Source organism: Truncatella angustata (assembly GCF_020726525.1).
Source record: "Truncatella angustata strain MPI-SDFR-AT-0073 chromosome Unknown BKA67scaffold_6, whole genome shotgun sequence".
In the NCBI taxonomy this organism is placed as follows: Eukaryota; Fungi; Ascomycota; class Sordariomycetes; order Amphisphaeriales; family Sporocadaceae; genus Truncatella; species Truncatella angustata.
Window position 1 is genome coordinate 387,304 of NW_025763386.1, and position 27,041 is coordinate 414,344.

General features: G+C 50.3%; 7 protein-coding genes across 7 annotated transcripts; 2 read left to right on the forward strand and 5 right to left on the reverse strand.

Annotated features, from left to right (window-relative positions):
* The first annotated feature begins 24 nt into the window (after nt 1-24).
* Nucleotides 25-2,338, forward strand: BKA67DRAFT_637531 (beta tubulin). Its single transcript, XM_046105693.1, has 6 exons — nt 25-451; nt 547-570; nt 627-652; nt 703-799; nt 868-1,664; nt 1,727-2,338. The coding sequence occupies exons 1-6, from the start codon at nt 440-442 to the stop codon at nt 2,148-2,150; spliced, it is 1,380 nt and encodes a 459-aa protein (XP_045955832.1). The 5' UTR covers nt 25-439; the 3' UTR covers nt 2,151-2,338.
* Nucleotides 2,339-3,526: 1,188 nt separating this feature from the next.
* BKA67DRAFT_571210 (fungal-specific transcription factor domain-containing protein) lies at nt 3,527-6,457 on the reverse strand. The gene is made up of 7 exons (XM_046103209.1): nt 6,279-6,457; nt 6,176-6,215; nt 5,624-6,116; nt 5,540-5,571; nt 5,160-5,487; nt 4,605-5,059; nt 3,527-4,468 (listed from the first exon to the last, which is right to left on the reverse strand). Exons 1-7 carry the CDS (start codon nt 6,386-6,388, stop codon nt 3,965-3,967), a joined length of 1,962 nt encoding a protein of 653 aa, XP_045955833.1. The 5' UTR covers nt 6,389-6,457; the 3' UTR covers nt 3,527-3,964.
* A 213-nt stretch (nt 6,458-6,670) lies between these two features.
* BKA67DRAFT_679798 (uncharacterized protein) lies at nt 6,671-8,330 on the reverse strand. The gene is made up of 2 exons (XM_046108884.1): nt 7,340-8,330; nt 6,671-7,278 (listed from the first exon to the last, which is right to left on the reverse strand). The coding sequence occupies exons 1-2, from the start codon at nt 8,282-8,284 to the stop codon at nt 6,973-6,975; spliced, it is 1,251 nt and encodes a 416-aa protein (XP_045955834.1). The 5' UTR covers nt 8,285-8,330; the 3' UTR covers nt 6,671-6,972.
* A 9,346-nt stretch (nt 8,331-17,676) lies between these two features.
* BKA67DRAFT_331563 (uncharacterized protein) lies at nt 17,677-19,880 on the reverse strand. The gene has a single exon (XM_046096245.1). It carries the CDS (start codon nt 19,410-19,412, stop codon nt 17,904-17,906), a length of 1,509 nt encoding a protein of 502 aa, XP_045955835.1. The 5' UTR covers nt 19,413-19,880; the 3' UTR covers nt 17,677-17,903.
* A 1,568-nt stretch (nt 19,881-21,448) lies between these two features.
* BKA67DRAFT_520271 (nucleoporin protein Ndc1-Nup) lies at nt 21,449-23,423 on the reverse strand (the record flags this gene model as incomplete). Its single annotated transcript, XM_046098164.1, has 2 exons — nt 21,449-22,405; nt 22,470-23,423. 2 exons carry the CDS (start codon nt 23,421-23,423, stop codon nt 21,449-21,451), a joined length of 1,911 nt encoding a protein of 636 aa, XP_045955836.1.
* Nucleotides 23,424-23,981: 558 nt separating this feature from the next.
* On the forward strand, nt 23,982-25,299 carry BKA67DRAFT_692843 (t-SNARE). The gene has a single exon (XM_046109230.1). The coding sequence runs from the start codon at nt 24,222-24,224 to the stop codon at nt 25,062-25,064; it is 843 nt and encodes a 280-aa protein (XP_045955837.1). The 5' UTR covers nt 23,982-24,221; the 3' UTR covers nt 25,065-25,299.
* BKA67DRAFT_571225 (uncharacterized protein) lies at nt 25,300-26,833 on the reverse strand. Its single transcript, XM_046103210.1, has one exon. It carries the CDS (start codon nt 26,644-26,646, stop codon nt 25,408-25,410), a length of 1,239 nt encoding a protein of 412 aa, XP_045955838.1. The 5' UTR covers nt 26,647-26,833; the 3' UTR covers nt 25,300-25,407.
* Between the last annotated feature and the right edge of the window lie 208 nt (nt 26,834-27,041).

The window sequence follows — 27,041 nt, forward strand, 5'->3', positions numbered from 1 at the left end:
TGCCTAACTTGATTCATTACCAATGCCCGGAGTTCTCCAAGTGTATTGTATCTTGCTGCTTTACCAAGACGGGAGCTGATAGGGTACATACCATGCAAAAAGACATAGTCCCACCGAAGACTGCAGAGTTATAGACATGCATAGGAAGCTTACATGCAGGCACCTCGCCAATTACTGCTGCCTTGACAAGCCGATAAGAAAGTTACAGTTCCACAACAACGAGGCACCAGTATTGTGGAATCGCGTATTATGTATTTACATGTGCTTCTGAGTTTAGTTGATATGGCAACTGCACGATCGTCAACAGAAGTTGGTCTTAATAAGGCCAGTTGTCGCACTTTTCAAATCGCACCGCACAGATAGAAGAGAATATTCTCAGCACCAGAGTGACTTTTCTTTAGAAGACGGCATCCGGCTGCCACGGCCCTCGATCGACAAGATGCGCGAAATTGTGAGTAACCCTGAAACCTACATCACATTATCTTACGAATTATACCGTTGGTTGATATCAGCTGGAACACTTCACCGACTTACATCCAATTCTAGATCCATATTTCGACTGGGCAATGCGTAAGAAAATTCAAGAGCTGCAAAATCCAAGCCTAGTAGTACTAAATTTCTCACAGGGTAACCAGATTGGCTCTGCTTTCTGGTATGTTTGGGATTGATGCCGTTTAGGAAGCTTACTGACCGGAGGCTTAGGCAGACCATCGCAAGAGAGCATGGGCTTGACCAGGATGGGAGATACAACGGTACTGACGAGAGCCAACTTGGCAAAATCGGGGTCTATTTCCACGAGGTTAGAACGGATTCGATACCCTTCAATGCCTTCAGTGGAAGCACCCGGTGACTGACACAGAGACTTAGGGTTCCCGTGGCAAGTATGTCCCACGAGCCATGCTCGTCGACCTGGAACCTGGCGTCATTGATGCAGTTCGCTCGGGAGGATACGGCAACTTCTTCCGCCCCGATAACATGGTTTTCGGCCAGGCGGGCGCGGGAAATAACTGGGCTAAAGGACATTACACTGAAGGCGCCGAACTAGTCGACGAGGTCCTTGATGTTGTGCGCCGCGAGACAGAGACTTGTGAGAGCATTCAGGGCTTCCAGATCACGCACTCCCTAGGTGGTGGCACGGGCGCCGGAATGGGGACCCTGCTGCTTTCCAAGATCCGGGAGGAGTATCCCGATCGTATGATGGCCACGTTCTCCGTGATCCCCTCGCCCAAGGTGTCCGAGACTGTCGTCGAGCCATATAACGCGTTGTTATCGGTTCACCAGCTTGTCGAAAACTGTGATGAGACTTTCTGCTTTGATAACGAGGCGTTGCACGATATTTGTAGCCAAAAGCTAAAGATCGCCCAGCCAACATACGCTCATCTAAACCATTTAGTGTCAACAGTTATGTCTGGCATATCGACTTCTCTAAGATTTCCCGGCCAGCTCAACTCAGACCTTCGCAAATTGGCCGTCAACCTGATCCCGTTCCCACGCCTACACTTCTTCATAGTTGGCTACGCACCGTTGACCAATATGAGCCACGACACTAGGGCATTTCGGAGCCTCACGGCACAGGGCTTGACCCAACAGATGTTTGACCCCAAGAGTCTCATGGCCGCTTGCGACTTCCGCAACGGGCGCTATTTGACATGCTCGACAATCTTGTAAGTACCGTCAATGTTAGTCCCCGATACCGTTGTTCACTCCTGACCGCTATAACACCTAGTCGCGGTCGGGTTTCCATGAAAGAAGTCGAGGATCAAATCCGTAGCATACAGAACCGCAACTCGGAATACTTCGTGGAGTGGATCCCAAACAACATCCAGACGTCGCACTGCTCGGTCCCGCCGCGGGGACTCGACCTATCCAGTACGTTTATCGGAAACTCGACGGCGATCCAGGGCATCTTCAAGCGGCTGGGCGAGCAGTTTTCCGCCATGTTTCGCCGCAAGGCCTTCCTTCACTGGTACACGAACGAGGGGATGGACGCGATGGAGTTTACCGAGGCGGAGTCTAACATGAACGATCTTATCTCGGAATACCAGCAATATCAAGAGGCATCTGCCGATGACAACGATGTTGAGGCGGAATGGGAAGCAGAGGAATTTCAAGAGGAAGACAATGATGTCAACACCAAAATGCGTATGTAGATACAAGCTGAAGGCACTGTGTAGTTCAAGGGATCACAATGCTCCTCCTCCGCGGTCGAGCCCTGATCTGAGTCAAAATTAACGCACCACACTCAACGGCAGAGTGATGAAGCTAAACTTACCTAGCCACGTTAGCCTCAGGCCGCTTTTTCGTCATGGTACTTGGTACATGTGTCTCGTAATGCGTCGTGTCTGTAGTAGGCTACTCAAGTCAACTCTGAAGCTTCGCTTTAGCTAGGCAACATAGTTATGAGTACTAAATGTCTACAAAATCTATTAATTCGTGCCAAGAGATCCTTGTTGTTGTACCATAGGAATGATTCTAAGTTGTCAAATTGTATCAAGCTATGAGGGTGGAACTGTACACACAGCATCAAATCAACAAGAAAGACTTGATTTGAAAGTCACGGTTATTAAGTTATGGTAACAGGCCAGATATGGTCGTATACTCTTGGAATTTTCGCCACTGTCAAACTCAGTTCTGCTCTATCAGAGCTCCCCTTCAACAATCGGCATACATGACGCAATTCGATATATGGATAATTTATCCTGTTGCAGGAATTACTACTTGCCACCTGTGACAGCGCATGTAGAATTTGCACCACTGGCGTCGTCTGAGTCAGACCCTGTAACATCTCGAGAACCTCGACACCAGAGTGGCGGCATCAACTTACTGAATTTTGCGCTAGCTGAGGAGTGGAAAAACTCTGGCTTTGCATGTTGAACTATCATAGAGGCCTAAAAATTCACAGATGGAATGAACTAGGTTGGAAGGTCATATTCGATTCCTTCTATGCCTTTCAGCCTCAATCGGATTATTGCGTCTGGACCTTGGTATGAATACAATTGTGATACCCTAAGAAAGGTGGTATACAGACCAGGGCATCACATGGTATACCCCACGTACATATGTGAAGCACATTTCTTGGTCCAAAGACGTAGAAAGAGCAGTCTCTGTATTGAATAACAAAATATCGGCTCGGATCATTCAGAATACCGCCGCACCGAGAGTACGGCAATATTCAACGCTAGAAGAAGTGCCCAACAAGCTTCAACAACCTACAGGCTGGGTACCACTAGGCTGGTGAACATTTCTGAGCCTGATTTTGCGACCGAGGTGCATCATCACAATTATTTTGACACGATATATTGCACCAATCAGGAGTGATACATGATTGCCATTAAAACGAATAGCAGTTCAAGTACTACACAGAGTTTATCAACTCACAAACAGGACGTTGTGCAAGCATACAATCAATTAAAAAGCTCAGATCTCACCTACAAAAAATCCACGACAGGTATTTTCGTGATAGTAAACATGACAGCACCAAATATCGAAACTGTCTGTCGTCTGAACTCAACAGAACACTTCGAAACACGGGGCAAACAGGATTTCGTGAGCAAGAGTTTACCCGATACTGACCCCGCGGTGCGAGTATTCTTGGGCCCAGATAATTCCACATCATTTCCTGGTGCTTATTGTCTACTCCACCTGTCACAAAGGCACGTATGTGGGAATATCCAATAATTTCCACCTAGAGTAGATTTCTTGAACAAGACATATTACTAGCCTATATCAACTTTACAGCTCGTGATTCTGGAGGCTCTTTGTATCACAGTCTCGTTGCCATGTATATCAATATCAATTACTCGCACCTATACTCTCACATAATTATAGTTGATAAATGGCATGACTTAACGACCAAAGAAGTTATAATCAATGTCAAAAGTCGAATTCGCATCAAACCATGATAGAGGCAACCCAAAATGCGGCAACAAGTCTTCAAATACACCATTAATTTAGCTTCGCTTCTTTAAGGAGGGCTTGAATGCTTACTTAATGTATCCTCCATTCCCGTTACTTGCTCTATGCCATCGGCCGTAGTATCACGATCGGCACCTTTGTTCCTTTCAATTTCATCGATGACTATACGGAGCGCCTTTGAAGCTTTCATCGACTCAGTCGAATCCGCTCTGGTGCGACACCAGATAGTTTCTGTTTTTTTTGAAACGTCTATAATTTCATCAAGCTTTGCTGGTTCAATCTGCCCTTTGAAATGATGGACATAAAAGCAGATTACACTCGTAGCAAGTAAGAATTCATGGCTCATGAAAGGTGATTGGATGACGTGGGAACCAAGTCGGCCTCCTGGTTGGCTTTCTTCATCGATGAGCTGATGATGGTGGAGAATCGACAAGGCAGCTCCGACCGCAATCCGTCTCGACTGCTCGTAAGGGCGGGAATCTCGAGCCATTGCAAAGTATCTCAGATGCAGAATAATTTGAGCTCTGTGATAGAGGATTTGGATGTATAGTCTCTGTTGAATGTAACGCTGTTAGCAATGTGTTGTCACCTTTGTTGATTGCTGTTCCCCTAATGAGCCAAAATACAGAGCAGCAACTGAACTAGGCGGCCCTTGTTTAGTATGCCGTGAGGTGCGATTCATCACTCACCTGAAATATCAACGTAGGTGGATCCATAATGGAGAGAGATAGCGACCGGTACTTGCAAGACTCTGGAATACTCGCAAAGTTCGCGTTTAGTCTCGAGTCAATTTGTTGGATAGCTGCGTACGAAGTTGTTTGGAAATCCGTAATTAGGTCCAATATAGTGCTGAAAACCGACATGATCCTGTATTTTGAGGTCAAAATCAGTGCTGGGGTCACCTCTTGATCTGTACGTGTACAGGGAAGCACGTCTGAGCTCGCACTGAAGTCGGAATCTAAGAGATTGGATGGTTGGAGAGTGTCTGATATCGCGTCCTTAATGATCCTTGGTAATCCCAATTGAGTAGAGACGCTCATATCTGCTTGATAGATGGTCGACCACACCCGCCGCCGCATTTCGCCCTGAAATGCAGAGAGGCTTGTAAAGTTGTCGGGATCGCGGTGATATCCCATTTTGATAGCTAAGACAAAATCAGCATTAGCCCGTTCATAAGCCATTACGCGCATGAGGATTAGCGTAGAATGTGGAAGTATTAACACATTTACGGCCTCTTGACTAACCAATTTGCACCAATGTTCCGAGAACTAGCCAGAGTTCCATATCGGAATCATGTCTAAGGGAAGTCTCGGCCATCAAGTAGTGAAGCAATGTCTCAACTGTGAAAGGACCGCCTCTGCCGTATTTTGCGAGGACCAAACACTGGACAATTCTTTCACGATGCTGTTGTATAAGAGCTGACACGCTCGCTTTGGGCCCGGTAATCGATTCAGAGGCTGGCGGCAGACGGATTTCAGGGTTTTGGAACTGTATTGAGAGACAGAAGATGCTGAACAGCAAGCCCAACCAAGACACAGGGAAAGAAGTAGGACTCTTCCAGAACTTGTCATACTGTGTGGGTCAGTCTACATTCTTGTCCAGGAAATTACAGGACACCGATCACCTGTTTCAAAAACTCGACCTTGTGAAGGATACCTAGCCAACGTACTGTTATTAATACTGATCGTGCAGATATAGAGCGACATACAAAGACTGAATTCGGTGGCGGCAAAATAATGAGCCACGAGACGATCGGCGACCGCGCGGCGAGGCAGAGAGGCGAGTATCTCTTCTTTACTTGCCTGTCTACAGCCTTGGAGGAGGAGAACATTCGGCGTCAGGCTTGAATCCTGATCCGTTGTCACTGCATCCAATCTCCTGTCACCGGACAGAGCAGGGGTTTCCTCAACCTCTCTGACGTCGTTCAATATCGAAGTCCAGTGAGATGTAGCCTTATAGCCGCTTTCTGAGTTGCCAAGGTCCAAGTTTCCGCGAAGATCCGAGACAAGATCACTTAGGGCTATGGCCGGTGATGGAATCGAGGCTTCAAGATCATTCGTCGTTGGGCTTGCTTGCCTCTGATAGGTGTCATGAACCACTGGTTGCTCCGCAGACAATGGGGCGAGGGGGCGACAGCTTGGGGATACCCCTGTAGATAGGAAACTACCCACGTAGGTGCAGGATATACCGCAGCCGCTCTTCTGCTCTAGGAATTAGTCTCCATCCCATAGCCATTTTCATCGCTCTGATGGGCACGCACCACGCATCTGGCGCACGGCTGTTTGCGATCGCACTTTAACCTAGTGCCTGCTGTTAGCCACCGCCGAAATTGTGATAAATAGCGATGTTCGAGATGCGCGTACTTGCGACGGTGGCATGTATGACACGAGAACCGAGTCTTGTCTCGGCGTCGGTTTGGAGGTGGAAGGCGCCGAGGTACTCGTTCAGCCTCCATTACGACCGAGCTTGACATTGTGTTTCAGTTCTGACGTACATGCGTTGCTGTCATTCAAATGTTACCTCGAATTCTGGGGAAGAAAAGGGGAAGAAACGCTGCAATTTGGTATCGGCTGACGGTTGACACCAAGGGGGTATCTCGGCGGTTCATCCAATCAAAGCCCGTACGATGCTCCGACTATCCGAGGTGACATCATGGCCCACGGTGCATTCAGGGCCCGAGCGCACTTTGTCCCGACCGACTCTATGCTTCTACTCGCAAGCCACTAACAGATGATTTGGAGCATCTCGAAATGCACGCCCTTTCCATATTGTATTCTCTGGGATCTTTATCCTAATCACAATCAAGTGATGGCTCCACTAGGTCCTTATTACAATGAACCATAAGTCACCGCTCTACTGCAATAAGTAGCATGTTTGGGGAAATGCCGAAATAAGTCGTCTCTATATTATTGTGATTATTACTGGGCTGGAGTCTTAACATGGCTGTCGCGATGTGCAGGGCTACACTCACCCCTGTTTATCATGACGAACTCGCTTGCTTCTTCGAATACTTATAGTACAAAACATACCCTGTTTGGCAACCTGTCGGCTCTGTCATCAAGCTGGTAATGGCACAGACCGAACATCTTGCGCGAAATGGTTCTCCTGACGCCATCTCTTCACGAGAAGATAAAGCCAGATTCCCCATTCAATAATGATTGATTTCCACCACGAAGTCTCTTGGAAGCCATTCTCCATTGCCCAGATAGAAGCCCTGTAATATTTGTCAACGACTGGCTTTCTTACAGACACGAAGTCGGAGAAAAGCTGCTCGACGGTTCGAGATCTTCTTCTCTCCAAAACACGTGCTATCAGAACACCGTCTTCAATGGCGATTCCTGTACTTTCTCCTTGTGGTGGCATCTGTTGTCACACGTCTTAGCCAGGAAGTTCGTTCAGATTAACAAGGTTTGAGAGTACTTACCGCATGCGCTGCGTCGCCCATCAATAAGACCCTTCCTCGATACCAGCGACCCTCACCCGGTAGAATGTAGATGGGCCAAAGGTGCCAATCCTGGCAGTCCGCCACCGCCTCTTGAACTCCTTTGACACGTCCATTGTCAAAACAACGCACGACTTCTGCGCGCACGGCGTCCTTGGCGTCCCCGAGTGTCTTCCAGCCATCCCGCGCATCGCCATCGGGCTCTTTCACGTACATGGTATGCGCAAAGTAGGTTTTCTGTCTGCTCGGCTCATATTTTGAGGCCAAGAGCATCCCATGTGGGCTTGTAATGACTGTGGTATCTCTTAATGCTGGATCACCATTAGAGAGTACCATGGATTGCGCGTTGCTCGTGTCTCCGAAGCCCATTGCAATCACACGGCCGGTGAAACTCTTCTCACGCTCTGGCTCAACCCAGCGTCGACGTACATGGGAGTGGAGGCCATCACAGCCTAGGAGGATATCGCCCTGAAGAGTGGTGCCATCCTCCAGTCCTAAAGCGACATGATTGTCCGACTCGGTGATGCTGGCAACTCGTTGCCCCCATCGCAGTTCAACCGTATCAACATGGTCCTCTGTGATGGTTCGCAGAAGATTCGCCACTAGGCTGTGACGCACAGTTCTTATCGCACCGATGTTTCCCCAGATATTGCCAATGCGTCGTCCCGTGCGCAGCGATACGCAATCGAGACCGTCCTTCATGTCAATGGAATCTTGGCGCAGTCTCTCACCTGCACCGAGGTAATCCAAGTATCGCATAGCTAATGGGGTCATATTTAGAGTACCGCCAATAGTCTTCAACTCTGGACGCACTTCAATAACCGTGACATGAATAGGATCTTCGAGAGTAGAAATCTTGGAGAGCGCGATGGCAGCAGAGAGGCCGCAGGGGCCAGCTCCCATGACGAGAATATTGGAAACAGGCATAATTCTCTTTTGGCTTCACCCAGCGTAGGCTTTGAGAGGACCGGATTCTGAGAACATAAAATAAATACATGGTAAAATGCCTCGCTCCTCCTGGGGTAGCGGCCAGCCCTTTATTTAGGTTTAGAATGGTAGATGACGCTAGCTAGAACGCTATAGTCGCTTGCACCGAGATTGGCTCTAGAAGCTCGGTCGATGGCCGTGTACGACTGACCGAGGAGGCCTTATTATGGCTCGGCGCTCGGCGACCATTATTGCTTGTCTCTCCACAGAAAAAGGAGAACGTTGGAGGTATTAGTTTGCTACTCGCCTACCACTTACCACTGAGGATTTTAGAACAGAATCGTGTACCCATGTACCCGTGTTCAAGACAAAATAACGTCTGGACGATCACGTTAGCACAGTACACAATTACAATCTTGGGCCTATCATTCACTCAACTCACACGTAGGGCACCTCACCCAAAACTGCTCCAACAACAAATAAAGGTCCCCCCTCGCCGCGCCCACTTCAAGATGTTGTCTGTTGCTAATTGCAACAAACGCAATGCCATGCACCCACCCTCCTCAACAGCACCAATCGTCTTCCGGGATCATAGTTTGGCACCACATATGACAACGCACACCGGTCGCCATCATGAGTTTTGAAGACGATTGGGACGTAGCATGGATAGCTTGAGTTAGGTAGGTGAACCAAGGTGGAAAGTGTCGTATTTGATCAGGTCTGGACAAGTTGATATGGCCGACCGACGCTTTTCTCTGGAATACAGCAATGCATTGAATGTATGTAATTAAAAGAATGCAGACTAATCCATCTTCATAAAGTTTGGCCTCACTTTCGGGACAGCCTGAGCTAGACCCGGTCATGCGTAGGGTTTGCCGCGGAGGCATCCTGTCGCCATGACTACCAGTATTGTAGATTGCAGATAGCAGATTCGGGCAACCAATCATAAAAGCAGCGGTCTTGAATGCGTGGTAGTGCTGGACCGTCGCTTGTGAACCAGTGGCCCGGGACTACTTATCGGAGTGCAGGGCTTTCATTTTGAGCTATTAAGTATTATTGTTTGCGATGAGCCGCGTTCAACGATACTCCATGACGGTCAGATTCTAGATCAGCTACGTCTGAGTGAAAAACAACTAACCATATAAAGCGGCCTTGCAGTTGCTATAAAAAGATGACTTTCATCTACGATTTGACAGATGTTAGGAGGAGGTGGTTTATGCGTAGCGCTCTTTTGCCGATATAAAAATCCATCAAAGAAATGGATGGCTCAGCTGATGCAACCACTTCAGGTAGGCTTCAATGGAACATGCGATAGCGCTGTTCCGCAGCTCCAATACCATCCTTAATTAATAGGCCTACTACTAATCACAAGTGTTAAGTGTTCATCAGAGTGTGTTCCTTGCCTCTCACCCGAATCTGTCTGAAAATACGACAAATTTCTACGCGTCTAGCGGGATGTACCAGCACGGTTGTGTTATCATCAATGCGAAGTATTAATTAGACCCGTGCCATGTACATTCGTGTTCGGACAGATTCTGTTGCGAAATGGGGTGATCCACAAATGTGAAGTCTAGAGAGGATTTAATACCCGGGGAAGGAACAAAAACGATAATAATATTCATGCTCGAGTGCTCGGCCAAAAGAGTTGACTTGCATAGTTGTAATGCAGACATCATTTGTCCTGGTTAGAAAAGAGGTGTTGCTTCAATTATGGTGCAATGCCTATCAATGCCACCAAGATAAAGGCAGTTCGCATGGAATCTACTCTAGGGCAGACTACATAGTTATTGTCCATATGACTATCGGGCTGATTTAGACCCACCTGACGTTCACATGCCCGAGACAAGGTCTACTCGATGCAGCGAAGGCTGAATGCCTGATCAACCGAGTTGCTGCCAACCCGAGTTGAGGCCTACCCGAGTCACTGCCTACCCGAGACCGATGCATAGCGTATCCGATGAAGAAACGAAAAAAGCCACAGGGCTTGCCGCGCTGTAACTATGCCGGTTTCTGCAGCGATAGCTTACGGTGGCGTGGTTCAAGCAGGGCGGTGTGTGGTCAGAGGTCATTGCGCTAACACCCATTTGAATGTGTCTGTGGGAGATCCCCGCGTACTCGGATGATGCAGACAACTAAACTGGATATTTGGAGAACGATATGACATATTTCATGGGAAGCAGTGATAAACAAGTATTGCACTAATGTAGCGTCATTGTTGAACGCTATGCGCTCCATGTGAGGGGGCTTTCCTGAGCGATCTCGTCATGATATTTGAGCGTGTGGCGCTGTGTATGCTTTGCACTCCTAAGAGTTCTTGACGCTAGGGTTGCCGAGACGGGGTGAAAGCCAGCGGCTGACCCAAAGTCCTAGAAGATCTCCAAAGTATCTCTTGAGCGACCGCGTTGGTGAAGATGCGTCATGTGCTTCCGCCTTCTACGTTGTTGTCATAACCTCAATGGTCTGTGCTGTAAGGCGATTGAGTCTGTTCGGAGCTGTCACCGTGTGGTTCACGGCCGTCAAGCTGAAGCTGAAATTTGTGAGACGTAGGTCGCTCACCGAAGAGCCAGGATATATTCATGGGACTTGAACAACAGAGAACTCACTGTAACCCGCGGTTCGCGACCTATGCGGCTCTGTTCTGTTCTCTTTAAGGCAACCACGCTCGTCTCAACGACATCGCATCAAGTCGGGGCGCATCGCCATGGCTAATTCTATTGGATTGAGCGAAGCTGGGTTGATCCGCAATTGTACATGCTACTAACCATGTTCGCTCAATCTGCACGAATCGCACCAATAACCCATGATCCACAAGAAAGAAACATAAGGAGGAAACCAAAAGTGTTTATTTCTTTCCCTCTTCTATCATGGCTTCTCCTAATCCCAGTTTCATGTCTTTCTAGAAGTTCTGGAGTATATAATGTCCATTTGCCCTTTGTCGTAATCTTCAATCGCGGCCGGCGGAGACCATGGCAAACTTGAGTCACAGACTTTGCATGTGGTTTTATCTTTTTTTCACAAAACTCATATTTTTCAACGCCTGAACACCTAAACTAGCTGCCAGGTACAGATATAATAAATTCTATATTTTGGTTGCTTGCATTTGCACCTGAATACCCAACCATCACGAGGATAGATTGTCGAGACAGATAAGGCCACGTCCCGTTATAGTAATGACCTGCAAAACAACTGCATCCCTCCAATATGGGTATTGCTCTCAATTATCTCCTAGTCGTCGACCTTCCAGCTACATAGGTCAGCTCGAAGCTAATAAGACTTTATACAGAGATACTCCCGAAAAGCCTCGACTAGAGATAGCTTCACAATTGCAACAACCTTCTGAGTTCGCTATGTCAAACAGCCGAGTCGACTCCTATATTTCTACAAAGGACGATGCTGGCGACCTTGCCATGACTATTGCCTTTGACCAAGGATCGACGACACGTTCAAGGACTGAAAAGCGAGAAGCTGGTGTTAGAACCGTTGTAGAAGAGTCATTGGCCAAGCTTAGATAACTACAAAGTATCGAAGTGATACGCGTTGACGAAAGATAAATAAGGGTTGTAACATTGTTGTTACACTGGTGTTTCCATAGGAGAGTCTAATGTCAGGATAGATTATCATCATATATTTAATAGTTTACATATGAGTCTGTCACCGTACTTCCCTTGTTCCCATGAAAATAGACAATCCGGGGCATTTCAATTCCCATGGTAAACGTAGGTCTAGTCAAAAGAAATGACAGAGCTATTGTGCCATCATGAATAATACTGTTGAGCAACGAGGACGAGCAAACAATATACTGTCAGCAGCAATATAACAGTTTGGCCATATTCCGATTTGCGATCCTCAGGGGTCGAACTTATAATAAGATACCAGCTTCAGCGAAGTCATCTTCTGGATCCAGCCGAGCACGGTCAACAGGTGCGTCTGACCTTTCCTGTCAGCGGGAAGAATTCAACAAGTTCACTGGAGGATGCTAGTAAGAGATAGGTAGTGATCGTGGAACACAGCCTAGCGTGTCACTAAATAGTGTTTGTGACTCTATCGGGGAAACCAATCGAGCAGAAGGGCTGAGCAAAACGATATAGGAGCGCATGTACGTAATGAAGGTTCCAGGCAATCATGCGACCAGAATGCGTACTCAGGGGTTGTATTCGTATTCTTGACCTCGAATAATTGCAGCGTTAGGAAAGAGTCCGTGGCGTACACGCAACCAGCATAATTGATCATGTGTTGGAAGCACAAAAAGAAAAAGAAAAAGATTTAGCATGAAGCTGTGTTTGGGCACACAATTCGCATAACAGCAAGATATCAAAACGTTGGGGGCAGTAATTTACACACCGTACATTAACAGGCGGAAATGTGGGGGTTAACATCAATAAATGCGCGTTAAAAGACTTTGACAAGAAGGCTTCCACACCCGCTCATATTTGCGAATGTCCGGAGTTTAGCGCCATTTGCTCCCAGCCTTTACATTATTCATGTGCGTGTCAGCTCTTACAGGTACGACATGGGGAGCTTAGAGATTCTGGCGCACCCCTATATGGGCTACAAAGGGGGATGTATGGGTGTGGTATTATGGTGCTCAATCTTTGAGTAACTGATTTTTCATACTAGTTTGTAGACGCCGGAGCATGAGAAAAGTGGCAGAAATGGTCTCACAAACATGTTAAATCTCAGCACCTAGCGTCTATATGTCGATTACCGTGTCTATCGGCGTGAAGCCTTGCGAACAAGCCACTGACAGAGCAGAGGTGATGATTGCAGAAAATCGGCTCCATCGGCCACTAATGTGTGCAGTGCTTTGTGTCGCTAGGCAAATACTACTGCTGCTGCAAGATGTGGCACAGGATCATGCGAGGCTGAAATACCAGTCCAAATCTCGGGTCATGAATAATAGTACTTGGCGGATCGATCCTGTGTCACCAAGACAGGAATTTTCAGCTGCAGTATCGGCTTTGTCAAACGGGGACGTGCATGATATAGCAGCTCCACGTGAAGGTCGAGTCTATTGTGCAAAATCAAGCTCTGGCGGGGTATGTCTGAGAAGGTATACTGTCATTTCCCACTGGAATGACGAAGATTCTGCAAGGTTTGTTGCCCAATGGCCAAGATTATGCAGGGCACGTCCCCGGGTCTCGCCTGTCTTACAACGGCACTGTGCATATGAAAAATACCTGCGAACTACTTACCACATCCCAGTGACATGGCTCTATAGAGTGATCATGTCTGAGAGATTGGCTTTTGCTTAGTTGATGGCTTTTCGGCCGGGTCCACGCATACATCGCTACCAAGGACGATGGTGGTGATATTTCCATGGCTGTTGCTTCTGATCAAGGAACAGCACAGTCATGTACCGTAGAGCTCATAACTCGTGTTAATGCAGCTATGGAAGAGGCATTGAATAAGCTTGGATAACGTCGGAGAGTCTATAGATCAGTATGCACCGTGTACTGTGCAAGTACAAGCCATAGTCATATTCTTGTTCTCGTTACGCTGGTGTTTTATCGCCCGATTTATGGAATGATGCTACAGAGCCCAGATTCTGTCAAGCATATCCCAAAATACGAGTAGGCCAGTGTTTGGAGGTAACAATTCCTAGGAACCGACACGCATAAAGTATTTTCAAATATATTGCCCTGAAGATTGTGATCTTTGACGTGAGCACTTGATGATTTCAACACAGAGTATGCCGAGTGAACTTTGGGAACTTTACCACAACCTCGTTCATAGCATTCTGCAACCCGTAGCCTGCACTCGTTCATGATAGTGGGTTTCGGACAAGCAAGGGATAATTCAAAGCGTCCATGGAAACTTTTCGAGGCGTGTAGCGGATTGCTGTTATCGTTAAGCAGTGTCGTAGCTTTCGGCACCCACGCCCGCTTCTCGGTGCCACCATATTCAACTCCACTAGGTCCACGACTTTCAATACGGGCAATAAGGCTTGCCGTAGACCTCATTTATCTATAGACATTGTTATCAACAATGTGCCCCCTCGAGTTGGGAAGCCGAGCATAGTGGTGGGAATTTGTTTTTGGCTCCAAAGGATGTCTAGCTTGTACGAGCCTCTAGAACTAGGAGCCGATCCGAGAAGTGGTGTTGCCAGACCCGGCGTATGGAAAAGCCTCATTCTAGAGGCCGGACGGGCTATTTCGCCAGTGGGATGGTTGACGATACCGCTTTGATAGCCTGACCAGCCATGCGGCGTATTCGGGTGCGTACAAAAAATGCGTCCTCGTTGTACAGTAAGATCCTGTGTGGTATTGTCAAAAAGGGCATTGACAAATGACAATGCGGCTAATAGAGACAGCACGTGCAACTCCACATTCAACCTTCAAAAGAACTTGGTTTCTACCACAGGTGCAGGAATAATCCGCCCAAGAAGAGCATGGACATAACACTGCTTCAAGTCGCTAAATTCAACGAACGAAACTTCGAAGTAACAACAGGGATGCACTGCATGAGCGCCCCAGAGGGAGAGGGCCGGTGAGAGGACTGTGTTCTCCAAGTCCACCTTCAGGGTACCAGAGGCGAATCGTCTCAAGCGTTGAGAACTGTGTGTCGACCTGGGAAACGACCGACGAAAATGAAGATTGTAGCGGGCATATACTGCTATGTCCTAGCTAGCTCTGCATTCGAAAGCCAAACACGACTGCAAACTTGCCCAGGGGTGTTGAGAAGCCAGAAAAAAGTCATGATGCTCCTGAAACATTGTGGTTCGGAGTTGCAATTCATGCCACATAATGAGACGTAGGGAATGTCGCAAATGACCATAATTGATAAGGGTTTCAAGTGATGCTTAAGGAATAGTACGACGAGCATGGCGATATTCGATACCCCTGGGCCAAGCTGGTGCGCGCCGGGAACACGGTATGTTCGTCAAGGGTTTAGCCGTCAGAACGCCGGCCCCAAGAAAAGTGTTGGATAGTGTGAATGCCTCTCGTCGTGATCGTTGTAAGTGGAACGATTCCCTAGGATGCGTGTTGTTGGCCGGCCTCGTGTACCATAACTGCGCGGTGCTCGAATGTGCGTTAAAATCGGAGTTAAAAGGGTTGGAATTCTTTTCCGGGCATGAGCTCACGTTATGTAGAAGGCGGCGACCGCCTCAGGAGCAGAGTGGCAGGGGGTAGATAGTGGCAATGCATCGAGAATCAGAATTCAGGCAACCAATATGTAAGAGTAGGCAAAGCAACCAGCACAAGTGAGCGCGGGGAAGGCGTGGAGGCGAGTAGGCAAAGCAACCAGCACAAGTGAGCGCGGGGAAGGGCGTGGAGGCGAATGGGACGGTCAGAAGTCAGAATGCCTTGTCCCTCATCAGCTTGAGCAGATCGGTTCCACGAAAAGGGAGAATAAATTCGTACACGCGCACCTCCGGGTTGGCAAATGTAGCGATCAGATATATTGTGCGGATTTCACAGAGCTACGGCATTGGTGGCCGCATCTCCCCCCTCGATGTATGAAACCAGGCTATAACGTCCAGCGTACCTTGCGTAAGACTGACTGCAAGACTTGACCCGATCTGAGGACTGCGTTATGGCCTCAGAAAATTGGGTTACCGACCGCCTACAGCACGCGGCTTTTGTCCTGGGAGTCGCTCGAAGCAATAACAGGCGAAAAGGTCGGTGGGCTACAATGCATTGCTTGTCATGACCTGTCGGGGGAAATGCCCTTGCACTCCAAAATTACGATACTGCTACATGGAAAAAGCTTGGTGGACATGTTTGCATGGGATGTCGAGGGGCCTAACTCGGTATGCTGGCTTGCCGAACGATCTCCTTTGCTGAGAATGGGAGATCTTGAAGAGGTTTGTTAGATCCTTGCAAACCGATGCGATACTACGTAAGCGGTGTGCGCCAATGAGAACCGACACGAAGAATAAGCGTCTGGCGTGTACCAGTCCCGAGGGATTTCAAGATGAACATGCTCGTTGCAAAAGGTGATGCCGTGTCATGTAGCTGTATGTTCAAGTGCAGGGATCATCTTAGCGGCCTCTCGGGCGCCGCCGGTGGCAATCATTATACTGTGATTGATGCTTTTGTTCAGCGCCATATTACAGTAAACAGGGCGCGAACCAACGAGACGTCGCATACATAGATTTCCATGTACGTACCGTCGGCCTGATACAGAAAACCGATACTGTGGCCAAGCCATCGCGCGCAGCTCAAGCTGCTTTCATCCCACTCTGGTACTTTTCGTGTACCGCATGGTATTTCGTATACCTAATTGAGCTGACGTTGAGAAGAGACCAATTTCGCGTCATGTTGAAGTATTGACAAAGTATTGTCTAGGTACCTCGAGCCGGACGCGTCAATCATCACCAAGCAGAGTAGAGGCGTGGGTATGTTGCTGTCTACAATACGTACGGGGGTGTCTTTAGGTTGCATGCTCAATAACCTATTATTGCCTTAATTCTAGGGCCTTGCTTTCTTCGTTTGCCTTCACTTGTAATACCCTTGCATTACTCTAACTCCGCTTTAGCCGACCTCTTTGCTCTCTGCTTATATGGCTTTTGGCTTACAACTCAAAGTTATATGACTTTTGTCTTACACTGGTTGGGCTCTTAGCTTGCAAATTGAGCCACTGCGGGAGCCGCAAGGTTATTTAGGTATCGTTCTCTTGGCTGCACTTTCATTACTCCCAACCGCAAGCTGTCAAGCCATTTCGTTGTATTTGATCTTGCTATATAACCATGACCTGGTCCTCTCTTGTTCCAATGGCGACCAACAACCGCGACAGAGATCACAGGTTGAAGCCCACCCATGAGATCAGTGAATGCGCGCCTCGCCCTTCAAGACAGACACTATCATCCTCCCACATGGTCTTCCACAGCAAGAACAGTCAAGCCTGCATGCTCAACTCGGTCTTCACTCCATCGTAGAGAGAAGCACTCCATATATCCGCGTATTTCCAATTCTTGATCGCCGTGGCACATCAAGTCGTATCACTATTACCAACCATGAGCGGTGAAACGTCTACCTCCCTCCGCTATGGGTAAGGCGTCCCTTTTGTCTGTTATGTGACTGTCACCCCTCCGGTCTCCTGTGTCATGCCCCCAGAGCTGATGAGTCTTCACACAGGGACAACCCCCCAAAGCTCTCAACATCAGTAAGCCAGCGCGTGGCACAACCTTCTGACAACACCATGACTGCTGGCCGGGTCCACGCATACATGGTCACTAAGAGTGATGGCGGCGACCTGGCCGCCGGTCTTGCTTATCAGACTAGTTCTTCGGAGGCGCGAAATGCAGCGCGGTTGGCTTCCCTTGACAAAGTAGTGCAAGAGGCGATGGCCCTGATCAGCCGAGGATAGCAGACTCAGAGGGCAGGGGGTGGGACCGGTGCAACTGATGTTATATCAACATGGGGATTGAGATATTTCCTGGTCCCGTCAAGACAGCCAAAAATCGATCGTTATTCCCGCACACAGGCATGTCTCCATGTCTCCAAGTTATGCCATTTCTCAATGACTGCCCACAAGTGTCACGTATACTCAAGTGAGCCGTGCACATGCTCAGAGGTCCGCACACCAGAAGCTCAAAGGGATCCATCATCTCTTCGATTGAGGGGATGTATAATTTTCCTCTCACATCCATAGACCAAGTTCGATCAGAAGTCTGTCCTCAGAACGTATGCGATACCCTCAACACATATGGCAGCCCATCCTCATCGTGCCTCGCAAGCCGGATGACGCTACCCTCGCTCGCCTGGCTAGCTGACCTCAGGCTACCCTGACTGCTACTACTGCCCAGACTCCCACCCATGAACGGCCTCCGTGTCTGCGCAAAGTTGCCTCCGCTGCTCCCACTTCTGGTGCTGCCATCCTTCGAGCTGCTTCTCATGCGCTGATTTCTGCTGCTTCGACCTGCCCTGCTCTTCGGTGTAGTGGGTGCCGTCCCGTATTGAGTCCACGTATTGCCACCGGATGAGTTTCTCGCGGTCATGCTAGGTCGCAGTCGGCCATGGCGCGAATGTATACTACTTGCCGTATTCAGACTCAGACCAGTGTCGACGGTGCGCACGCTACGCGCCGGCGTCGTCGGAGTGGTATTTTGAGGCGCATCATCGTCGATATCCGCTTGATGAACATTACCAGTTCGCCGTAGACTGTCTTGGTCGATGCTACTCCCGCCCTCGCTCTCGGAGTACATTTCGTCCATGTCGCGCATGGTCTCCAATACATCACGCGTGAGCGGCTTTGCAGAGCGCAACAGTTCTGCGAACAAATGCATCAATCGCCTAAACATGGTGACGGGCATCGGTTTGGTCGAGAAGCGTGCCCTTTCGTATACATCCAGAAATTCTGCGACGTCCCTGGATAATTCGAGGACGCCCAGATCCACCAAACGACCCACGTAAGTGCGCATACCCATGTTGCCTGTCCTCTGCAGCACAGCGACAGCCTCGGGGTCCAATAGAGTGGGGTCATCCGGCGCTTCAGGCAGAGCAGGCGCCAGGGACATGGCTTTACCCTCTATCAAGTTCGGCAGCTCCGCCAAGACGGCACTGTACTGGATGTTGGCCAGATCAGGCGACTCCGGGCTGCCCCAACCTGGGTGCTCAATCACTCCCCACACCGGTTTCGTTGGCGGAAGCGAGATTCCCATCTGACGCTCCAGGTTCGCGCCTTTCTTCGGCTTCGACCAACTGGATAAAGCACTTGGACCCTTCTCTTCATCCGTCGATGCTCCTGGTGCACTCGCGTCTGCGTCTTCCTCGGCGACGACGGACAAGGCGTTAGATTGTGCTTCCGGAGCAGATGCGCCGACCTTGGGCCTCGCCTGCCATGCGATGGCGGCGCTTCGCCCGAGGTCGTTTTCAATGATCTCACGCACGCTCTTCTTGACATCGCCTTTGTCGACAGGGATGCGGCTCTTGGGTATACTGGCCAACACGGTGCGCGTAACATAGAGTCGGAGGGAGTATATGAAGAGGACAATGGAGACTGCGACCAAGTAGGCAATTGCTATTATGATAATGTTTGTATATTGTAAGGTGTCGAAGTAGGTCTGTCGGATTGCGTCACCGGGTGTAATGAGGATCAAGGCGGTAAGGAGCAGACATAGCAGGACATAGACGGTGTTGTAAAGATAGTGAAAGAACTTTCGAGTGCCTGTTCGTGGATGAGACATGTTGTTGCTGATGCTGGAGCGGGCGTGTGAAGGAGTGGTATTCTATTGCGATTCGATCTGTCGCATGCGTCCAAACAAGGGGGTATCGATGGCAGGTTCATGATTTGGTATTAGAGGACGATAAGATGCAATTACAGTATGTCGTCATTCGTAAGTGGTAGAGGTAAAAAGTCCTGGAATGATGTCGGACATGGGCGAGAAAGAAGAGTTGAATGAAAAGGCGCAAGGCTTGATTAGGAGTGGAAGTCGACAAAGACAACAAAGTGTTGCGATTAGGAAGTTGGAAGGTGGAAGTTGGAATTAGCAACGTCGCCGAGTAGTCAACTTAGTGAGGCTGAACCTTGAAATTAGTTGCCGCTCTCGAACCCCACCTCTGCCTCTTGCCTCTGACCCGATGGGACGAACCCTCCCTAACCTTAGAAGCTTGACAGATTTGACTGGAGCTTCTTATCATGAGGGCACCGAAGCACTGAGATAGAATAATACACCACCGTGAAACATGTGACTAATCTGCCCAGCTCTAAGGGCTCCTATGTCACTAGACTAGTGTGCAGCTGTTTGTGATCGCTGGCCGGCATACCTTGGCCCTTGCTTCTAACATAGGATGAGCTGCTACGGTACCGAGTGTGCAGTTCAGCGCGTCCACCACCCCCATCGTCCCCCACACAGTCGAGTTCGGCAGATGTCGTGGACGCATGGCCAGCCGCTTCATCCTGTCTCCCCTGCATCCGCCGATTTGCAGCAGACCCACATGCTTCATATCTTGCACGACAACTCTCGTGGCGATAAGCGGCTTTAGGACCTGGAGCACCCGAAGTATCTGTCCAGCATGCTCAGAGCCCATCCTGCCATCTTAGTGGCAATATCTGCCCGTTTGAGTCGCAACTCAGGATATATCCATCACCAAGATGCCAAGTCTCCTGCCCCACGAACCCAATTTGAGCTACTACCACCATTGCCCATGACCGCGCCAGCCTTCAATGATACTCCTCTTGAGACATCATGCCTTGTTCATAAACTAGATATGTGTATAAAATAGATATATACGCATGTATTAAATAACGTGAAAAAGAAATAGACACCTCCCCGCCCGAACAGGGTCGCCCGGCGCCTGAACAATTTACAGCATATCTTTCCAACGCAGCTAAGGATCCAGTAAGTCATTGCCTTGACTCGAGACCAGAGCGCGCGATCCACGGGTGTGCCTTGCATCGCTGGAGGCGTGGTACTACATACGCCCTGTGGAAGGGGACACGAGGGGGTTCCGATTGTACTCCGTAGTCGGTACGAGATTACTATCTAACTAGAAATATTCCCTTTTCACTGCAATTCTGATCCCCACGACGGCAATCTGTATCCAGAGACTCGTACACCACACTCGGCTCACGCAAAGTCCCGGGACGAGGCTGCCGACTGTTGAACAGGATCCCCGGATGTCAAGGGGTGGTAAAGGTATGTGTACAGTATGCAACAAGCACGTAGTTTCGATTGCCGGGTCCAGTCATGATCCAGGCGGTGTCAAATCGAGTCAGATAGTCTCTCACGTTGCACTGCAATGTTAGCCTCTACGGAGGAGCTGTGGTCGATCGATTCACGACTGTGAGTGGGGTTGGGTACGTAGTTGCCCAAAGCAGTCGACCTGCAGCATAGCTGTTCTGCAGATTCGCGGACGAACGCTTCTTCAAGTTTCACTGCCAATTTAGTCCACGCCCATGGTGCGGAACTGGAGATCATGCATGCCCTTGTAGGTGTTGGCTGACTTGAACAGCGATATAACCATGTACGTATATGTGTTTTGCTCCATTGAAACGGCACGGTTCTTGGCGACTGTACTTATACGAGCATGAACCAGACCAAGCTCGCAAATTGCTCAACGGGATGCACAATCATGGTTGGAGGGGCCTGACTTCCAGAAGCATGCTCAATCGTTCAATCGTGAGATGTCATTCATCTGGCGATGCCGACAAAGTCGGCTATGATAATGACCGCGTGTTAATTCTCAGCATCATCATGACTCCTTTGTATGGCGCCAGCCACTAGCTGACCTGCCTCATCTCGGGCTCTGGTTGCCTCCCCACCTCTGCTGCTTGTTGTGCCTGTTCCCTCTTTTGTGCTGCCTCCTTCGCGAGCCTTAAGTCAGTGCGCGATAGCTTCAAGTCTGAGCTATACTTTTCAAAATCCTTGACGACCCTGGCAAGGGACTCCTTCAACGCATCCAACACTTCTTCAACGTCGGCGGATTGGCGCTTTCCACTGGCGTCTGTCCAATGCGCCGGGAAGTTCTCCAGGAACACCTCGAGCTTCTTGATCAACGTCGTGAAAGTCCGGATGATGGTAGGAACGTCACGATGAACGTTGCCGTAGTTGTCTTCGGCCAAACTAGCCACGGCCAGCCGCGAGAGCGCGTAAGCTGAGTTGACAAGGAGACTGGCATCGCCGTATGGTGTACCTAGAACTGCGGTGCGGATACGACGAGAATATGTTTGTCGGAACAACCAGCCCAGCCTCGTCGGTAACACCACCTTGAAGACACCCTGGAACATGCCAACAATGCCCTCCTGGTTCAGGTGTTCTTGTTGTTGCTTGGTCAAAAGCGAATCCCTTACATCAGCTACCGTCTTCTTGGCTAGCGGAACCAACGTATCAGCGGGCTTCTTGCCAGGAGTGTTGGCCACATCTGCGACCCACTTTCCGACAGAGTCCTGGATGGTCTTTGGCGGAGGAGCGCGCTCCCAAATGTTGGCGCTCGCCGGCGGCTCAACAATCTTGGCTCGTGGCTGTGACGGCACTGCAGGTTGTTGTGCTGCAGCAGGTGGGGCAGGTGGCTTCCCATAGTCATCGATGCGCTTCTCGAGTGCCTTGATAGGGCCTAGACACAGCTGGTAGATTTGAGACCACATTGGACCATCCTTTCGATCAATGTCCTCGAAGATGGCCTTGCGACGGGCGTCAAAGTCTCTCGATATCAGGGCAAGCTCCCACATGGCAAAGGCCTAATCATGTCAGCTTTGCGTTCAAAATCCAAGTATGAAGCATAAAGTGCCGTCGGGTGCTTACAGAAATTCGTGCCTTCTTGCTCTTCAATCCGTTCAAAAGACTTCCGTTGGGATCCTTGGACTCGGAAGTGATTGGCTGGGCACTCTTGAGGGGCTTTTTCGCCAGGTTCACAGTGAATGCCTCGTTGCTGAAGTTCCACAGAATGCAGAGCAGAGTTCCGGCCACGACAGATCTGCTCAACATCCAGATACTCCAAGGCGCATGGGCTGGTGGAATGTTGGTCTTGGGTAGATTGTAGAATGGTCGGAGAAAGAACATTGCCCAGCCCCATGCAGACCTCCGGAACAACGAGTACAGGAGGATGTAGTTGAGGCCCGCAACACCAAGGGAAGTGGCGATCGATCGGAACAACAGCCTGGGGGCAGCAGCAAGAAGCTTCTCGACTGGGTCTTCTGGCTTCGTCTTCTCTTCCGTCTCCTTGACCGTGCCCAGGATGAGTCGGTCCAAATCCAGGAACAGATGGATGAGTCCAGCAGTGATTCCGAGGAAGACCATGGTTAGTGTGTAGAAGACAGTCCTCTCATTGAGTCGTGCGCGATCTCCGCTGTGATATGTGACCCATTGTAGATTGGCCTGGTCGGCGACAGTGCCAAGATAGACCTGGCTGAACAGGAATGCGGACAAGGAGTAGGTGAGGACGGTCTCAGAGGCTGATAGCGACAGGAGGTTCTGCTTGAAGGTGTCGAAGGGGGAATTGCTCGTGCGTATGCCGATGTGGGGGTGTGCGATTCGCAGAACGACGACCAAGAGGACGCATGCGAAGATGAAGAGAGTGCGTATGCCTGCGACGCCTATGGGGAACCACGACCAGATGATGGAGTTCCAGCTGGACAGAGTGAGGGCCTCGAGGTAGGACAAGGCGAGAAGGATGAGCAGGGCGGATGCGAATCGTCGTTGGGTGCATGGCTGCAGAAAGTCCTTGTAGGGAGCTCTGCGGACAATTGGGGGAGGCATTGTAAGCTCTGTGCTATAACATGACTTGGAAGAATGAAAGGAAAAGACAAGAGGAGTAGTCGCCCTCGACCAAAGAAGCGGATCAGTCGGGCGCAAAGTGGTGGGTGATTAGTTCTGTTTGAAATAGTCCTTTGAGCCCCAGCCTACTGCCGTTTGCTCAATTGCACAGCGACGAAGTGGGATGTGGTGGTTCAGAAGCGGCGAAGTAAATAAAATAAAAATAAAATAAAAACTTTGGAGCTATGAGCGCACGCGCACCGCCGTTCGGAGCAACGCGCGCTGTGAGACGCACTCGGGAGCTGGTTGCCTGAACAAGGAGCTGAGCTCCAGTCTGGTTTGATGCACATAAATGCATCTAGTCGAGGACTAACCTAACCTAGCGAAGAGTTATCGGTATCAGCATAAACGTGACGTACTGCGATCAAACTTATGCCAGCTGACCCCACCGCGGCAAAGCCTGTGACGGAGACGAGACGGTGGGTGTGTGGCGGTGCGAATGCAGTGCAACAAACTCCCAGACCTCCCTCTCCCAAGCTAATCCGTACCCTCCAGAGCTACCAGCCAGCCAGCGAACTTCACGTAACTAACTAACCTTACTACCGTAACGTAACCGGCTCAATCGAAGATATCCGTGACACTACTGCAACCCCCATCTGTCGCAACCGCACCAGAAACCAGGCAGCTGATTAGGCTGGCCATTTCATCCCAGTTTCCTTTCACGCCGTCGCATTATCGCTTGGTTTTATTATTTATTTTCCATCTACACCACACTGTGGACTCCTGCCGACCACCGCCGCCATGTCCTTCGACCAGCTCTCCTCCATAGAATCAGGCGGGGCCGGCTCCTCCTCCGCCCGCCGCCACGGCGGTAACCAGGGCGGCTACTCGGACTCGCCCGAGTTCTCGCGCCTGTCGCAAACCCTCATGAACACCCTCTTCCACCTGCAAGGCAACAACGCCAAGCTGCGCACCGAGATCAACCGCCTGGGGTCGCGGCAGGACAACCCGCGGCTGCGCGAGCGCGTGCAGGCCCTGCTCGAGGAGTCGCGCGACAAGTTCAAGGACATCGGCGAGGGCGTCAAGAAGCTGCAGTCCTCCTGGGGCCCCGACGACGTCACCCCGACCCAGCGCTACTCCCAGCAGAAGCTCGCCCGCGAGTTCGCCGCCTCCCTCAAGGAGTTCCAGACCCTCCAGCGCACCGCCCTCGAGAAGCTCAACGCCAGCGTCACCGCCGCCCGCGCCGCCCTCGACACCGACGCCCCCTCGGACGCCCAGGCCGACCGCGACGAGCTGCAGCTGCTGCAGCAGCAGGAGCAGGTCCACCTGGCCCCGCAGGACGACGTCGACTTCCAGGATGCCCTGATCGCCGAGCGCGAGGAGGAGATCAGGCAGATCGAGGAGGGCGTGGGAGATCTCAATGTGCTCTTCCGGCAGGTGGCACAGATCGTTGGCGAGCAGGGCGAGCAGCTCGAGACCATCGAGAGCAACGCGATCAACGTGCGTGACGACACGAGGGGCGCTGATTACGAGCTGAGGAGCGCCGCCCGGTATCAGAAGAACGCCAGGAGCAAGGCTTGCTGCTTGTTGTTGATCTTGGCCGTCATCCTCACCATTGTCATGTTGGCTGTCTTCTTGGGTTGATATCACGGGGGCGAGCACCGATAGAAGAGCGTGGTTTGATGTCGCATCTGAGGCGTTGGGGAGTTGGCACTGTTTCTGGGCCTTTTGTTCATGTACACTTACGCAGTCTTGATGGTATCCATGGTACGATGACTATTCTGTTCTGTCAAATCGAGACATGTCATTTGTTCATTATCTTCCACGGCTTTAATGTACACTCTATATATCAAATATTATACAGTTCTGACGCAAGTCTACCGCAAGATCCGACCTGTGTCTCCCGGATGGATCATCTTGATAAGCGTCTAGACTAGGGCTTAGGGTGATATACCCGGCCCATGCCAAGTCTGTTCTCCCAAAGTGCTCATGACTTCGCCGCTTCCTTGCTGACAATGTCGAGTTTCGGCAGGGCGGGTCTAATGACCGGCATCTCCCTGTGCTTGCATGTCTCGGCCTTGGCCACCACCGGGTACATTTTTGAGAGTATGGCACGAGTCAACATGGTAGCGAGTACAGAGGTGATGGTATAAAGGTGCACAGCTGCGGGGAAGGACCCGGTGAGAATGATCAACCCCGGGGAGCTCAAGAGAATAGCTCTGATGGTTCTGATACGCCAGTTGCTGCCCAGGTCCATGGTTTCCGTAGACGGCGGAGCATTGGAGTCCTTACTCGGGGCGGCGTTGATGCGGCTGAGTCTTCCAAACAGTGCTTGTCGGGCTGTCTTGTCTTTGGGTATGATGTTGAGCACTGTCAGCGCCGTAAAGGTAATCGGGAGTATGTAGTAGGGGTCAGCTACGGTAAGATCGGTAAACCACAACAGTCCCTCGCTAGTGAGCGTTGGATCCATTGGTTGAGCAGCGTTCACAATTTGCGCCGTATTTGTGACTACATCTGAGGCTGCAGAGGCATCTGGAACCGGCCGAAGCGCTGCGTCAGATGTGTCCACAACTCTTTGCGATAGGTCCCTTGTGGCCGTGTCGCTGGTAGCAGGGCCCGCATCACTGGAATTGAGCCCGAACCGCCCAGCACCACAAAGCCTTCGAATAGCCTCCAAGCTCATGAGCCAGAAGGGTATACCCAGCCCTATGAGATAGAACTTCCACTGCTGCAGACCCAACGCCCGGTACAGCCTCTTGGCCTGTGGCTTTGCGCGCTTCTCCAGCTCCTTCTTCATTTCGCCAGGAGGAACCTGCTCCCTGCTGACCTCCTGCCAATGCTTCCGAAACCATCCCTGCAAGACATGAGCGACCTTGGATCGCCGCTGTATGAGCACTTGGTTCTGGAGATTGAACGGGAGCCGGAAGAGCAGGTTCACGCCTAGGGCGAACAAAGGAATCGTGAACACCCAGGGCATACCCGTTAGGCCATGCGCCGCCAGCATGACATCTTGTGCAGTCTGGCAACCGGTTTGGAAGCATTGGCCGACGGTCTGGACTACTGGGGCCACACCAAGGTGGAAGGAGCGACGTTGGCGATGGCTCGGATGAGATGTAAAAGGCGTTGATGAGATTCTGGTGGAGGCGCTGACTCCTGGCCTGAACAAGGGCCTCGGCAGGGCTGCACTCAGCCGAGCTGGGTTATGGGAGCGGATGAGAGTCTTCATCCTGCTTGAATCTCATTGCAATATCATAGTCGTCAATGTCGATTTGCCGGCTGGGGGCTCCTGATGGGCGTGCAGCTAAGCTGGGCATAGCAGTACGCACCTGCATGATTTCAAGCTTTTATTGGTGATGCAGATCCATTTGCAGGGACCTCAATTTAGGTATGGTCTGTGCTAGCAGGTACGGTAGTTTCAATTGGCCAGTACACGTATAGAACCAGGGAGCGAGGAACGAGGCGCTACAACGAGGGATGAGAGTGATTAATGTAACCTGTAACAGTGTAAACATAACTACATTCGACGAGAAATCAACGAGAAGCAGGGCATGTATCTGATCCCGTAGCCATTACTATTACTATGTACGGCTTGGAACCCTCGCACACCACATGCAAGCGCCA